This window comes from Macrobrachium nipponense, chromosome 5, assembly GCF_015104395.2.
Source record: "Macrobrachium nipponense isolate FS-2020 chromosome 5, ASM1510439v2, whole genome shotgun sequence".
Lineage (NCBI taxonomy): Eukaryota > Metazoa > Arthropoda > Malacostraca > Decapoda > Palaemonidae > Macrobrachium > Macrobrachium nipponense.
Window position 1 is genome coordinate 65,184,431 of NC_061107.1, and position 17,160 is coordinate 65,201,590.

Genomic DNA, 17,160 nt, shown 5'->3' on the forward strand with positions numbered 1-17,160 from the left:
TATATATATATATATAGTATATATATATATATATAATATATATATATATATATATGTATATATATATATATATATATATATATATACATATATATATATATATATATATATATATATATATATATATATATATGTATATGTGTGTAAATATATATATATATATATATGATATATATATCTGTGTAAGCGTTAGCTGCAACCATTAACTATGTTAACGGATACCATTTAAGTCAAGAACTTCTTTTCGACAACCGCTCAGAGCAGGAAATTCAAAATGAATAACTATTCACGAAATGTTGCACGTCTGTATGTCATGACGACATACATGAGCATTTTTCCAAGTAATACTCGTAACTGAAAAGCTCTAGGCGTAGCCCCACTGGTGGCTTGATTACCTTTCAATTAAGTGAATTAGGTAATGCAGTATGTAATATCAACGACTAACATAAAAAATTCATAATGCTGCTCTTCACTTCTTTGGGCTAGTCGGGTAAACCATGTTCCTCCTCTAAGGGAAAAAAAAAAAAAAAAAAAAAAAAAAAAAAAAAAAAAAAAATAATAATAAATAATAATAATAATAATAATAATAAAACTTCCAATGCGTCAAACAAAAACCAAAGGTCTGTGGCCGTAAGGAAAGGCTTTCGGAAATTTAGTTTATTACATGAAGCAAACAAGTGATACAAAGACAAAATGACGCCATTTATCTTGCCCGAGCGAGGAGGAGGAACGTGGATCACAGGAGATGAACCAACGGGAGTGGATGACACAGTAGAAGAAGAAGAAGAAGAAGAAGAAGCAGGTAATCACCAGCAAGCTTGACTATAAAACCCTATCAAGCACCAGTTTCCAGGATGCGCTCGGCTCCACACGCAAAATGACAGAGCCCGCATGATGAAAATGCTTACAAAATGCTATCATAAACATTAAAAAATACTGTAAATGTTGTGGCTGGAAAAGAAATAATGACGGGAATGGTGACTTCGTTAAGTATACTTGACCTTAAAAAATGAGTGGAAGAAAATTTCATTTACAGATAAATAATTTTGATATGACCGGATAAATGAATTTGTTATCACCTTAGATACACTAAATAAAACGCAAATGGCAAAGCTTTAAATCAGCATCTACAAAAATCAAAAGACACAGTTTTTAAAGATCAAGAAACTGTTCCTCTTTAGTACACGACGTATTTGGTCAGCTGTCTAACTAACTAACTTGACGGAAGACTTAGTTGCCTGAACTTTTTACGGCTGTAATTATTGGTCTGACTGGAATTAAAATAGTGTAACCTCAACAACACAGTAATGGCTCAGACTGAAACAATACGTCTCAAAAGATACATTTCTTAAATCAGGGTACCCAGCTCTTTTTATTTTATGTCATACCAGCAATAACAGTTTCCAAAAATTAGCGTTTCTCGATAACCTTCTTAAACGCCAAGTTCCTCAACAAAAACTGTATGATTATGTATAGGAAGAAAAACTCACATTGTAATGAAAATATGCAACATCGGCGGGTGGAAAATTAAGTTACTTTTAATAGAGAAGCACTTCTCTTTCTTTAAGGAGGTGACATTCATCATGTTCTGTAAAATCAAAGATAGATTTAGTGGAAATCCTGGTTAATAGTTGGAGGAGTCATATCGAAGAGTTAATCTGAACCGGGAAATATTTTAAGTTTGCCCAAGATTGAGGTTACTGTTCGCAAGCTTATATATCCGAATATCCCAGGCAAATTTACGTTGGTATTCCTATTCAAACATGTTTTCATTTATATTATGTTTAGAATACATCCGACAACTACGAAATACGCCTGGCACTTTACGAAGAACGCCTGTTCTGGATCTCCCGTCCCTCTAAGGAAATATACAGAAAAGTCTGCAAATGCACCTTATGTTAGTACACTACGTCAAGTAGCTTAACTTCTAGTATCTTTTGAAATACTGTACCCTCCATAAATAATAATAATAATAATAATAATAATAATAATAATAATAATAATAATAATAATAATAATAATAATAATAATAATAATAATGCATTTGTAAGACTTTCAATACCATCAAATCACAGTTATACAGAAAAAAATCCTTGGTGAGCTAGCTTTAGTCTATGTAATGCTCTATATTTACACACTTTACAAAGTTATATACATACACAAAAACATAAAATCATCATAGGTATTATGCCCATTTAAAATCCTGTTGAGTTTGTAAGTAGTGTGGAAAATTTAATTTGGATTTGCTTTGAATATGTAATGCCAAAAATATATGACTTTGTTGGGACGGAGTCGCCAACTGGATGAGACCGGGCTTTATCTGTTATCTATTGGATAATGCTAGGTCACGGTGGAATATGAAATATAATATCACTGATCTGGCGGAAAACAATCAATAAATTAGAATCATAATTCTAGTTAAATAAAACTCTTTCTATGCTTTGGGTGCCATATAATAATACAAATAATGATAGATATGTAAAATACACAACGATCCTGACCAGAACAACTGCAAGCACCGTTCACATTGCTGTCCTACTTGACAATACCAAATTAAGCTCATAAATATGAAGAAAACGAGATGTAAAAAAAGTGGACATCTTTACACTAGATACGGAGAAACCATCTCTAGCTGATTTCACTTAAATGGAAATGTGGACTTTTACAAAACTACGACACTTCCAAATGGAAATGATTATAGGATACCTCTGAGTTTTCACCTTTCATATCCCTCATCATTTAGTCTGTCACCAATGGCCACTAAACGTTTGGAGTAAAATCAGGAAAAGAATACTCCAAATGTGTGAGTATTCTACCTTATTCACAGCTAATCATTTTCCGACGTGTTTATCTTAAAATCACAATGGATGTTTTCAGGAAAAAAAGGTCGTTTCAAAAAATTCTAAGAAACACGAAGTTAGAGGACCTTTTATCTCATCCCTCTTCAGATACAATCCCATCTGAAAGTGATTCTACCAACTGATGGCAAGAGTCATTCATATTCATGTGAAAGTTATGGTAAATAGAGGAAGCACTACTACACATATTCCGAAGGAACAGGAGGTAGGGGTTGGTCTTGTTTACTTTGACCCACATAAATGCCCCTCCTCTGTGGCCCTTGGACCTGGCGACTAGGCAGGGGAGGCAAGGGCCTATGGGGCGCTGCCTCTTCGTCCTCTTCTTCTTGGACCCCCTGAAGGTTATTGTTATGGGGAAGGGATTCGACAGGGACCGCGGAGGATGGGACTGAAGAAATATTTCCTAATATTTGGTTCTGAGACGCATTTAGAACTGCTCTAGTCTCATTGATATTTTTGAGGTTGGGCAATGTTTGCACCTGGTTTGCTGTCTGTATGACATTCATGTTGGGTTGCAGTGGGGGCAAAACTGCCTCGACGACGCCCCTGTTGTCCAGCGTCAGGTGTTGTGGAAGAAGCTCGAGAGCGAGAGGAAGGAGCTCCCGGTTGTGAAGGGCCGGGTGAATGGCCTGTCCCATCACATGTCCCGGCAACTCCCTTGCGGGCCCATTAAGTCGCCTGTCAGGTCCAAGGATATGGTTGCTGATCATCGACACACTCGACGATATGTTGGAGGGCATCAAAGATCGCTGGAGGTTCAAGTTGTTGCGCTCTTCGTTTTTCCTTTTCTTCTTTTTTTTCTTGTTATTTTGGTTGTCTGAGGATGACACGTCTGAATAGTAAGCGGACGAAGGTGTAGAAGTCGACCCGACTGAACTTTCTGGATGCTCAATGCCCGCCTCTGAGAGCACATACCCAGCATTCTCATATGTTCCTTCCGTGATATAAGACCTGAGGCCCCCAGACACAATGGACATAGGCCTCAAAGGATCAGGAATTTCCGAATATGTATTAAGGGAATATGGATTATACGAAATACCACTAGCACTCACGGGAGTTGAACCCGTCGAGTTCAACTCGGCATACACGGCGCTATGAGCGTCAGCATTAACGTAAGGCTCTTCTGTGTACGAATTCTCAGAGCCTTGGGAGGAAGAAGGTCTTAAAGGGCGTTCCTGCGATGACCCTCGACGCCAAAGTTTCATACTCCAGCCAGTGTGGGTCGTTCCTCCTCCCGCAGCAGTAGGGTTCTCCCCGACTGCTTTGACTGCCACTTCGCTGCTGTTTTCACTGCTGACACCACTGCTACTGATGACGCCGCCGCCGGTACCTCCCCCATCGGTACTACGTGTTGCAGTGCCACTTGAGCTACTTGGGGCGTTCGTGCTGGGACCTTTCGTCCAAGTCCCACGTAATAACATCGGGCACGTATCTGGAATGAGAGAGATAAGAATGATTAATATTTAAAACATCCAATGAATTTTATTTTTAAAAAATCATAAGAAACAAATTTTACTATTTGCATAATTGATTAATTTTTACAAGAACTCTTAAATAATACCCCTAAACATTCACAAATTAAGGGCTGAGTAAAACCTGTTTACACAGACCACCTTGTTGAACTCGTAAGGTCAAAATTAAAGCAGGAAAGTGTTTCATACGGCATTTTGGAAACAGTGCGTGCATTCACTAAATTAATGCAAATTAAACATAAACGTAAAACCGAACTTAGCTGGCTAATGCTATGCGTCAAGACACACTGGAAGTTTCCAGAATTCTGACTGAAAGACTAAAACTCGCAACAACGTTTAAAATCCAAATGAAACAGCTTCACTCTGAAAGGTTAAGGTGTGAAGAGTCTCTAGTGGTACATAAACCCTTTAGAAGCCCACCAAACCACAATGAAACAGGATTACAGAATATAAAGTTTAGGTCAAAAGGCTAATCGCTGGGACCTATAAGGTCATTCAGCGCTGGAAGGGAAATTGACAGTAGGTAGGTTTGAAAGGCGTAACAGGAGGAAAACTTCAAAGCAGCTACACCATGAAATAATTGTTTAGAGAGGGTGGGTAGCAAGATGGAAGACAGATAATAGGAATGAAGGTACAGTAAACGGAATGAAAGGGGTTGCAGCTAGGTGCCAAAGGGACGCTGCATAGAACCTTTAGTAATGCCTACAGTGCACCCCGTGAGGTTCACCGATGGCACTAACCCCCCTAAGGGATTTAGGAATCAGGAGCCGAAAATCAGCATCATCGGTATAATCTGCAACACAATGAAAATAGTCGATCACCAATCAGAAAAATTTCCGAAATTTTCTCGTTAATTCATACTAAAATAAGTCAGATACTTAGAAAATTCGATTAATGTTAAAATCTAAAACCCAAATCTCCAGCTATAATACAGATGAATTCCCTTTTTTAACAAATGTAAATTTCTTAGGAGTCTGTAAGGATGGTTGGTAAAAAAAAAGAAAATAAATACAACAGGCTACCAATTTGGATGGACGTATATATGTATGGAATTGAGCGATATAAATTCAGCCCACGCACAAGCACCCTGAGGTTGATATTCAGTGATGAACATATCAAAATGGTGAGAAGGTATGATGCAAAAAGAGGATTTCTTTATAAACTTCATTTTAATATTTCCACAATTCGCGCCTCCAACGGCAATTTGTGCTAAAAAAAACCAAATAGCTTCTGGAAGACTGATAACATTTACGACACATTACATATAACTAGCACCGTATGAAGATATCTGCCTGCGGGCTGATAAATTGAAAAACAGGTTAAAGCAAAGTCGAGCAAATAATGAAACCCTAACAAACAAAACAGACATTAAACATTTCAAGCTGATGAAAAGCTTCCGTGTTCCATTTGACTTAGATCAGCACATATTACGAATACATTTTAGTAAGTGCCATACGAAAATACGAAAAAAGAAAATCAGTTTTTAATAATTCAGTCACAAAGAATACCAGGTTTCATGGTTCGGTGGTCAGCCACATTAGAAATTCACACATAAGTAAAGCAGAGCACATACTCGTACGTAGTAAACTCCTTTCCAGAGATGCTGCCATGAGGTGAAAATAAAAATGGAAAAAAAAATGAGTGAAAAGAAGACAAGATCGAAAAAATTCTACCCTCTCGTCGACACAAAAACAGAATTCCGATAACCGTGTGAACAATCAAGTCTTTTGTAATGTAATAAACCATTGACTGTTTTATGGTTGAGCTCCGAGGTGTTGTATTGTCCGTTTCTTCTAAGACTCGCATCTAGAGAGTTGAAGACTCTTCGACGACCTTCAAATGGTGTCCCTCGAAAACAAAAACAACATAATACACGATACTTATTAAGGCTATTTTTTTCTACAGCTGAAGAGTAGATGATAATCTATCTTGCTTTTTATCAAAAAGAAATGATTTGAAATTTTGGAACAAGGGTTGTCAGAATACATTTCCTCAAGATGAAAAAAAGGAAAACTAAATTTCTCAGGCCAAAATCGGTGAAGAAGCCAGCGCCTGCACGGAACAGGTCCATCTCCTTTTTAGGAGTCTGGAAGTGAATTGTTTTACCACCAGACCTCAGAGCGGTCTTTCATTGGGTTTCCAATCCAGCCACTCTTCCTTTTATCACCATCATCACCTCTCCTAATCGTTTTCTCCTCCTCAGCCCGTTTTACTGCACCCTCACTATTAATCCCTTTTCATAATTGGTCTTCACATTTTAACACTCCAGCAGTTTCGTTGTACATACATACACACACACACATACACACATACATACACACACACACACACACACACACACACACACATATATATATATATATATAATATATATATATATATATATATATATATATATATACATATATGTATGTCTGCCTTACGTTCCGTTACAATCGTCGCTTTCCGTATTTTCAGTTCTCGCTGTGTTTGGGGCTTCATCATCTCCTCTTCCCCCTCCCTGGACACCCTACTCCGCCTATGCCAACCCCTTCTGCCTATCTCCCCCCGCCATCTAAGGAACGCTTCTTTCGCCGAAGTCTTTGCGAGGCCATGTTTAGTCACTGACAAACACCATCCCTAAGGGATACTTGTCACCTCCTGCGTGTTCTACCAAAGATCCTTAAAGATTTTTCCCCCTTTTTTCATTCCGAAGAGGAAAAGGTAAATAATTTATTCCTTTTGTCTATCCAGAAGGGAGACAGCCACGATGATGGTTTCGATAATCAATCAAAGGTAACCATTTGTCACCTGTAAGTCTTCAGCGTCAATGTCGATCCTTCTGAGCTCATTAAAACTGTCAGCAAGATAAATTATTATTTCTAACGAATAGTATTTAGTGAAGCATACGAAAAATCTAACAGCAGTTTTTATCTGAACTTTACAGAAAACTGACATTTTCTTCAATAAAACAAAAAAATGAATCCTCATCCGACTTCTTCAAAGTGAAACAACTACTAACTAACAACACAACAGCTACCTGAGACGGATGCAACGTTTTCCAAGCTCAACACCTGGCGATTTCATGCACGTTAAGACTGACAACAATGTTGTGAGTGGTATCTCTGTCAGCAGATCCGCAGATCCTCAGAAACTACCGTAGTTGCATTGGTCTTTTAACCCTAGTGTGTTTAAGAATTTATAAAGGATTCCGGTATACATATGTTATTCTAACATTAATGCAAATAAATCGCCACAAATTATTAATAACTGATTTACCTCTGAGAACTGGTGTCACAACTACAAAGTTATCGAACCTGATCTACAAAATAATGTCTTGTTCAAATAGTATCACAGAAAGTAATTTTCTAAGACTAGAATTATCCTTTCTCCAGATACAAAGCCTCTCCTTTACGACGTCCTAAACGGCAGGAAGATATGGCAAAATTTACTTTGTTGGATAGTTACTAGAATAGGTGAGGCTATACAATCTATTTCATTTTACAGTTAATAGCGCTGAAAAAAGCCCAAGAAATAATAGATATTACAACAGCAGGGATCTCTGAACATGCCGAAAATATTTCAGTAAATTAAAAAAAACTGTTTAATATATAAATAATTTCTGGATTTCTCTCAACAGTGACCGTTTCGGAATCTGAAAGCCTGCTTTATATTGAGGGTCGGGGCTTAAAAATGAAAATACCTGTTGATAAGCTAAACTATCACGGAAATCTCCCAATAATAATAAAAATGAAGAAAAGCAGTGGAATAGCCTGATTTTACCTCTATCAATACTGCATTTTTTCTTAAATCTAAATATTTTAACGAAATTTAACAACCACAACAATAACTTTTTTCTAATCGATATTTCTACATTTCTATATATTCAATAAAACCTTTCTCCTCTCGACTCATTTTTTCTATTATCTCCTGACGATTTCAAAACTCTTTCTACTATCATTTAAATCAACCCAGACTAAATCTGCCTTTCATATAGTCAATTCACCAAATTTCTCGAAGCGCATCCTTGAAAATAAAAAGTGCCTTCTGTCTTTTACTGTAGTATTTCGTTTAATTATGACATCAGTCTGTCCCGTTTTCTAGTCAGTCTGGATAAGTTCCAACTTTATCAGCTTCAAATCGGCGTAATCTCTATAATCCTCCAAGAATAGTGATGACCTGTTGGAGTCCTTTCAACCTCATTCTACTACCAGCACTTTATAGAGTTTTTTTTTTTCTATTAAGATAATAATTCACTCGGGAGTCCATTGTTCGACCTGGTATGATGAAGAAACTTAATTCTTCGAATCTTGAGCAAAATGAGAATCCTTTACTAGATACATACCTGTCTATTTATCTACATATCTATCTATCTATTTATGCATATGCATGTATGTTTTTGTACCTATACGTCGGTAATCAAACGTATTGCTACACAAATATACCAACTCAAAGGAAAACGCTTGTCATAGTTTTCGTCTCAAGGACATCAAAATTTTATCATTCGTCGCCTGTTACTTCACAGGCGCCGCAAGCCCTGTCTGTTTCCACTCAGTTTTCAAAGGAACAATTTTTCGTAATCTGATTTTTGAAATTCAGGCTGTCAACCCAAGCATCGTGGCACTTTCGACCATTCAGTGAAGAGATGCAGTTGGAGTGGTTGGACAGCATGAGAAAGATATTTAGAAAATAAAGGAAATGAATTACAAGTATCTGAAATTGGAGCTCAGAGAAAGCATCACAATTACATTAATATTTACCTCTTTGAGATACTGGCCAGCAAAACTGAGGAAAGGAAGCCAGAATGGAGCGTGAGTAAAGAGCTAAAAAGAGGACGCAGTCAGGGGCCGAGGGATGTTGAAAAAACCCTTAGTAATGCCTATAATCCAGGGTGTAAGGTGCACTGATAGCACTAGCCCCTTGTTAAGCAAACTTTTAAAGTGCATCTTTACATTTCTCTGTAAACTAATTTCTTTGTCTACATAACTGTTCTGTACTAGCTGCAGCTGACGATATAGTCTCTCGTGGACCACAAGACGTTCCAAAGCGATCTGTTGTACTCAGCCCAGATTTTTTCTTCTCAAAATAAATGAAACTCGCCTCTGACGATCAAAAAAATTTAAGAGGCAACACAGCTAACTTTTCTCCATGGCACTCAGGGTGCATAGAGTACTAGTAGGAAAAACGTAATGCAGCAGAATAATTGGCCTGTAACTTACACCCTTCCGTAGCTGACTTGTTTATTGTACGTTCGACTTTGTTAACATGGTAGAGGGGGTTGGATATCGATTCTAATTACAAATATCTGAGTTCGAAAGTGATTTGTAAGGTTGGAATCGATATCAACTAAAAAAATTCCCCTTCGGTTAACATATATGAAAATATATTAATTCCGAAGTAGAGCGAAATGCATATTATATGACCTTTGTAGGTTAATGCATGTATATGAATCACGGTGATGTGATAAAATTCATACATACACACACACACACACTCACAGACATATATATATATATATATATATATATATATATATATATATATACATATATATATTATATCTGAAAAATTACGCATTTATCTATTCATTTGTGTATTTTGAACAAAGAGTTGGTAGCGAAAGTCCTAAGCTTAAATAGCTCTTGGCCCGAGCATTCGTAAGTACAGAGATAATTTTTGACACAACTTTTCTCCATGGAACTCAGACAAAAAAAAAAAAAAAAGGATACCTGTAAATATTCCAGTTTTATTACCCTTTACAATTAAAACTTTTTTTCACGTTTATTTAATTTGGAATGAATAACTTTCAGCCCGTTATAAACTGGAACTTGGTTGAGACAGAAATAAAGGTGCTGAATTCATGTGGGTATCGTATGTCCGTGAAACTTCAAATGCATTTGTATTTCACTGCAGTGACTTAGTAGCAGGAGATATTTAGTAACCAGAAATTGATTGATGTATAGGTAACATTGCAAAGTGAATTCAGTAGACATGACGCTATCATTATTGTTCTGACAGGCAATGCAATAAAAATTCTCTCTCTCTCTCTCTCTCTCTCTCTCTCTCTCTCACACACACACACACACACACAACAGATTTCTTGGCTCTTCAGAAGCCTGTCATACAACCCCAGTCACACCGTCGGTCACACGCAAGACTATCAGTGACGTCACTGAACAAATTAGAGTGACCATAAAATGTAAATCGATCGCGGAGAAAATCTGAAGACGAAACTGAGTGACTGAGATTTTGGACCAGCGACTTAACCCCTCTTCTACAGAGCTTTAGTTTATTCCCGAATAAGTTCTACTTCGGTATGTAACAGGACACCTAAAGCCCATGATCACTTATCAAACTCCACAATCAAAGCATCTCAGTCGAAACTTCAATTTCAGACACGAATTTTAAAAAACCCAAATCCTGCTGACACCAACACAAGAGGGTGAAGTTTGAGAGTTCGCCAAGACCTTTCTTAGTTACATGATATGAATACAAATGAGGACAGAGAACCTGAATTAAATGGGCGTATATATGTTATTGGATGCAACATCATCCTATCGAACGACGGATAGAAACTGACAATAAAGGTGGTTTCACACCTGCAACTATTATATTGCAGGTGGAGTAAAGATTAGAGGTGTGAACAGGCTGCCTACTGAAAATATCTTGCTTTCACAACCAAGCCCCGTTTCCTTACTTCTAGAGCCCCACCTCTCCTTAGCAGATTTACACAAGGCTCGACATCTGGGTATCATTCCACAATATTTTCTCTAGATGAACAATTACTAGGACATTCTTATACGAAAATCTTTTCTAATAAGATTTCTTAAGATACAGTGGCCTAATTATTAGAAAAGTACCAAAACACACACTCACACACACACACACATCACACATGAAGAGAGAGAGAGAGAGAGAGAGAGAGAGAGAGAGAGAGAGAGAGAGAGAGAGAATCATAAACTCTAAGTAAAAGTTTTCAAAGAATAACAGAAATTTATTGGAATGACCTCAAGAAGAAATAATTTGCAAACTAATCTTTTCCGGGTTTGTGTGCGCACCAGCTTCCGGCATGTGATTGATAGATAAAACAGACAGGCACCCTACTTCGACAAAACATAGCCATCAGAAATTATCGGAAATGTAGCGAATACAACGTAAATTCTGTCTGCACCGTGCATAGCGACTAATTCTAATGACAGCGTATCTTTAAACCCGGTTCCGTAACTTGGGAGGCTAAACTCAAAGATGCTGCTGGACTTGAACTTTGATTAGAAACTTCGTCGTCACGCAAGCTGATGCCTATATAATGAATGACGTCGCAACAAATATTTAACTGAAAACGACAACAGTTGCAATAAATCACGGTAAGGGAAGTTAAGAGGAGATCGATAGCGACTCACGATGAAGCTGAAACTGTCTATGAATATCAAAAAGAGCAAAGGAAAATAGAACAAGAAGATTTAATTAAATTATACCATTACACACCTATACCCAGGAGATTACCGTATTACTACTAACTCTATCCTGTTATCTGACTCCTGATATTCGTACTGAAGCATTATTCTCAAATCGATAAATTCTTGTTCATCAAGTTTCATTGTCATGCCACGAATCATGTCCGTATAGCAATACTGATCTACAACCTTATTTTCGTACGCAGATTCAGTCTAACCGACTTATAAATCTTATTCGGCTCAGACATTGTTTGATTTACCTGTTTTAGTTCTACTAAATTCCAACTTACGAAAACCCTTACTGGATATCACTGCTCCTAAGTAACCATTAATCATTTCTCGATCGAATGTTATTGCATCCCTTTGTGTATTTAGGTCCCGAAAATATCTATCTTTTGTATTGGGTAAAACGGTTGCCAACTGAGGTAACGAATTTTACTCTCTAAGATGGTTTCTCCTAAAATTGAGTTACCTGAGAAGGCTACACCCTAATGAAAATATCCGCCAAGTTTCATCATAATCCGTTCAAACGCTTGAGATATCCTGCTGTCACCCGTGCAATCACACACAGATCGCAATCACACACAGATCGACAATTGTGTAACCATTGCTTTTCGCATCGTTGACTGTAGTAATCACGTCAATAATAGTTTTTATTCTTGTACAAATATCACCCTCAAATGAACGTTCGTGAAAAAGGAAAGACTGTTCAGTGAGAAATACGCTGCCTACTGCATATGCCACTTGACCAAACCAAAAGGAAGATCGAGGAAAATAATGAGAAAGAGAAAAAATGAAAGAGGACTGTTTTATCTGTACACTAAACCATGCGTTAAAAAACCGAATGGAGTAAGTGCCTGGGGCAAAAAAGGCTTTCAATGATGAACATAGCTGCAATGCATTTACATGAATGGGCTGAAGAGCATTTGATACGTTTCTTGCTGAAATATAAAAGGGGTAGTTTGGAGAAGGTGCAGTGAAAAGAAAAAGAAGAGAAAAAAAAACTGCAGTTATAGGTGTCTAATTTTGCGACAGTTGCTATTAAAGCAGCAGCGCTCCCCCAAGAAAATATCTAATATAACCTAATAAACAACTGTAATCACTTTTATGCCTTTTACTTTACCTCTATTCCCGCTTCTTACTTCAGTTACACTGTCCAATCCCTGTAACTAATGCTGTCTACTGAGACAGGGATTTTCTCCCAGTTCCACGTTTAATACTTGTACTTTATTTCCTTTGTTTCTTGGAACTCTCTCTCAAGCTATGCGACCACTCAAACTCCATCATTTCACCGTCTAAGCGCTGAATGACCGAAAGTGACCCAGTGCTTGGCTTGACAGCCTAAATTTCAAAAGTCAGTAATCACCGAATAATGATAAATCTATCTATCAAAGACGGAGAGGACATGAACCCTTTATTCAACTTCCAAAATTTGCTCAAATTGACCTGATCCATCGTTTGTACATGAACTTAACTGTAATTAGAAATAAAATATCAGAGTAGAAAAAGTATATCAGGGTTAAAAGACCTTAAACTACAGAATTTGAGCCAGAATAATAAAAATGAAATTACTTTTATCGACGCGAGCAAACGACTGAAAATATGCATTCACATGGCGTAAGGAAGATCATATCACGAACTGTTCCATGCTCTATTTCTGAAAGAATTTCACGGAACGAATCTTGACAAGACAATTTTCTTACGAAGTAGGTACCCACTCAATATAAGTCAACGTAAACTACTACAAGGGTGGGAGCTCACTCATACACGCACGCACACACACACACACTATATATATATATATATATATTATATATATATATATATATATATATATATATATATATATATATATATATATTTACATATATATAAATAGGCAAAGTGTAAAGATACAGGAAACTGTCAGATGTGGCTAGAAAGTGAAACAATTTTGAAGTCCTTTTCTTTTTATTCATTAAATCGATTTTGTCAACCGCCTCCCCTCCTGACGTGTTCCTGTAAGAGTGGCACCTGAGGAATACAGGGATTTTGAGGCGGGAGAGAGAACATGCATAAATTGATATTGAAGGAAATCGGCTCAGACAAGTCTGAGGCAGGTCGTATTGCCTTATCGAAGCGGCTTCCTGGTATCCTTAGGAGATAGGGTAAAAACCTACCGATGTTTTCTACCCAAACTTTAATTCAATATACCCTGCTGAGTAGACTAAAACACTTATGTTGTAACTATCAAAATTCCACTGCTTGGGAAAGCAATTCCTCGCTATTTATATACAAGTCCTTAAAATGACATAAACACCAGCAACAACTATTTAAAAAAAAAAGATTGCACCAGACGAATGGAATATATCATGTCGCCGAAAATGACAGAAGCAAATAAAAATGTAATTACATCTTACTTAAAACAAATCAAGTACATTTTATACACTATTTTTGAGGGTGTAAGCAATCCTTGCCTTGCCTCAACGTTAACGAAACTAATTAATGGTATAAACAATTAATCAAATCTGCAGTATATAAATAGTGTTAAATATTAGAATAATATTCTTTATTTGCAAGGGCTAGTAAAAATGAAAAAAAAAAAAAAAATATATAGACTACTGGAAAGTGAAATATCTATGGCTTTGTCTTTCGGAAATATTCTTTTAAAGTAAAGTGTAGAAACGTTTTACCTCGGCCTACTTCAGATCTTTATTTACATAACTTATTTATATACTTTACTTGTAAATGTAATATTTAAAATTCACTCACCTCCACAGTGATACCAAAATGAGTATGCTAACATGGATATCAGTTGTACACAGATCAACCGAAGAAATAATTTGATAAACAATATCTATCTGCGTAGGGAATCGTAAAAAAGTATTCATATAACCTTTTATGTTTTTATGTGCAAAAGCTGAAATTTCATGTCATTAAACGATATCTGATTGGAAAGCAAATTTATCGCAGTTTTGAATTTTGGGAAAAAATAAAAAACCTCTAATTTTACACTTTTGCAAATATTGTTTTACAGCAAAGCATACAATTTCTTTTACTTGGCCGAGGTCAACTCGCCAATTTTCCATTTCATTTGGAACCTGTTTTCTTTTTCCAACATCCTGCAACACAGGACAACGATTTACTTTTGAAATGACACTTAAATGAATATACTAGCATGAAAACTAACTTAAAGTAGACCGTTCAAGAGGAACATTACTGGTACACACGCGGTTAGAGAAAAAAAATATATATAAGTATACACCCCCACACACACACGCACACACACACACACACACACACACACACACACACATATATATAATATATATATATATATATAGATCTATATATATATATATATATATATATATATTTGTATATATATATCATATATATACATATATATATCACTTTCGTCGAGATCAATGATACATCTTGCCTGGATAGTATTATTCTGATATGACTGCATCACATCATTTCATGATAAAATTTATGACCTTTTAAAAGAGAAGCTTGAACTATTTGTGCCGGGAGAGCCGTGTGCACTTCCGCCTGGTGTACAATGAGATGAAAACAAGCGGTTTAGAGTGAAACGACCAGTGATCGAGGGGCCATTGGAATAATAAGATGCTTTGGCAACGCTGCCGCATCTCTCAAAGCACGCTCGTCGCTGAATCACTTTAATGCCATTAATGTGCGTCTCGGTCCGCCCAAATTCGCCTCGAAAATCCGTGATAAACCCTAGAATCGCTTTTCAGTCCCGTATAATCTGAAGAGCATTCAAATAAGAACAAAAAGGACTCTTTGGATACAAATGAGCGCATGAATCCGCCTCTCCCCAACCCCCGTCAGCTCTTCATAGGACTACAGGAAGCATTACGTTCCACATTCAGCTGGATTTGCATCAATGAGCGAGATAATGGCACTTGGAGCCTCCAAGATCTCGAACCAGGGTATACAGCTATGGAGATATGATCCCGTTCCAGACATGCCTGTGGAACAGAGTTACTTTCTTTTCTTGTGACGTATTTCTTTATTTCGTGAATATGTTTTTATCCTCTTTTCAAAACATGAAGCAAAGGTTTCATTTCCCTCCCGATATACTAATGGATGGTTTCATTCTCTCTTCTGAACAGTTTTGAATAGGTTAAACAAAACGATTGTTAATTCCCAATCACACATATCATTACTACATCAAGAAGCATGGGTTTGAATAAGTAACTGGATCAGAACCAAATTGTTTAGAAGTGGAATCCAGTTCAGTGTTATATTTCTCACCTTAACTACATGGTCCCTACATGTAATTGCTCATCGAATATTACCGTTATTATTAGGGAGAATAATGATCATCACAAGGTAAGCTATTCTATACTAAAGTTGATTGCTTTAGGAATAAAATTTATTAGTTTTATTTCAGAAGGTCTTTTGCCGAGCTTGAACCCTGAAAATTACATATGCAATCAACACCCGACTTAGCTCAACAAAAACAATATTCATAACACTTATATCTCTATGTTCTTAATCAAAGCGATGCCAAATGGTTTTTGAACGTCTCTTATTTCAATCAAAACTTTCCAGACAATTGAATTCACCAACGCGCAAGGGAATATTTTATATGTAGTCAAAGGAGCGCATTCATATTTCCATATCTACTGAAAGCATTAATTACCCCAACTATAAAATATCAAAACGGGAATGCTTACTCAAATAAACTCATCTTAAACGAAGCAGAAAGTTACCCTCGATATCGCAATTTCAAAGGCTTTGTTCATTTTGGATTCAGATTGAATTCCATCTTTGCTTTCAGGACTCTCATCTCTTTTCCTTTTACGTTCGTCATCAAATATAAATCATGAAAGCAGAGGAAAGAAGTTTTTAAGTTATTAATTAAGCCAGAAGTTAGAAGGACTTAACTTTCCCTCCTCAGAAGTTTAAAGATCCTAAACTTGGTTGGTTCTCTGAGAGAGAGAGAGAGAGAGAGAGAGAGAGAGAGAGAGAGAGAGAGAGAGAGAGAGAGAGAGAGAGAGAGAGAGAGAGAGAGCAAAGGGAAATGCTAAGAGGAAATTGTACATAATAAATAAAACACATATCCCATCTAACAGAAATTCACCTCGGCGGCGTACTAACGGAGAAGGAGTTTGAAGAATTAAAAGCACTACAGGGTTACGTGTTACCAAAAGGATACCATAAAATAATGGCTTTAGAAAAACACAAAAATGAGAAAAGAAATCGAAGAGGAGAGAAGAGGAATTCTCTCCGGTCACGAAAATCAAAGAGGTAAAAAACGTCGGAATGTTTAAACAATTCTCTGGGAACTTTACAACACGTATTTTTTAAATACTTTTTCAACAGTGCAAGGATTTCTCCATTTATCTGACTCTCGCATATATACACACATAAATACATACATAAATT

General features: G+C 36.7%; 1 protein-coding gene across 1 annotated transcript in view; it reads right to left on the minus strand.

Annotated features, from left to right (window-relative positions):
- Positions 1–570: 570 nt before the first annotated feature.
- Positions 571–17,160, minus strand: part of LOC135215385 (uncharacterized) — a 624,294-nt gene continuing 607,704 nt past the window's right edge. The window contains exon 4 of the mRNA XM_064249965.1: positions 571–4,290. Coding sequence (XP_064106035.1) covers positions 3,038–4,290 — 1,253 coding nt within the window. The 3' untranslated portion in view covers positions 571–3,037. The remainder of the gene's footprint in view (positions 4,291–17,160) is intronic.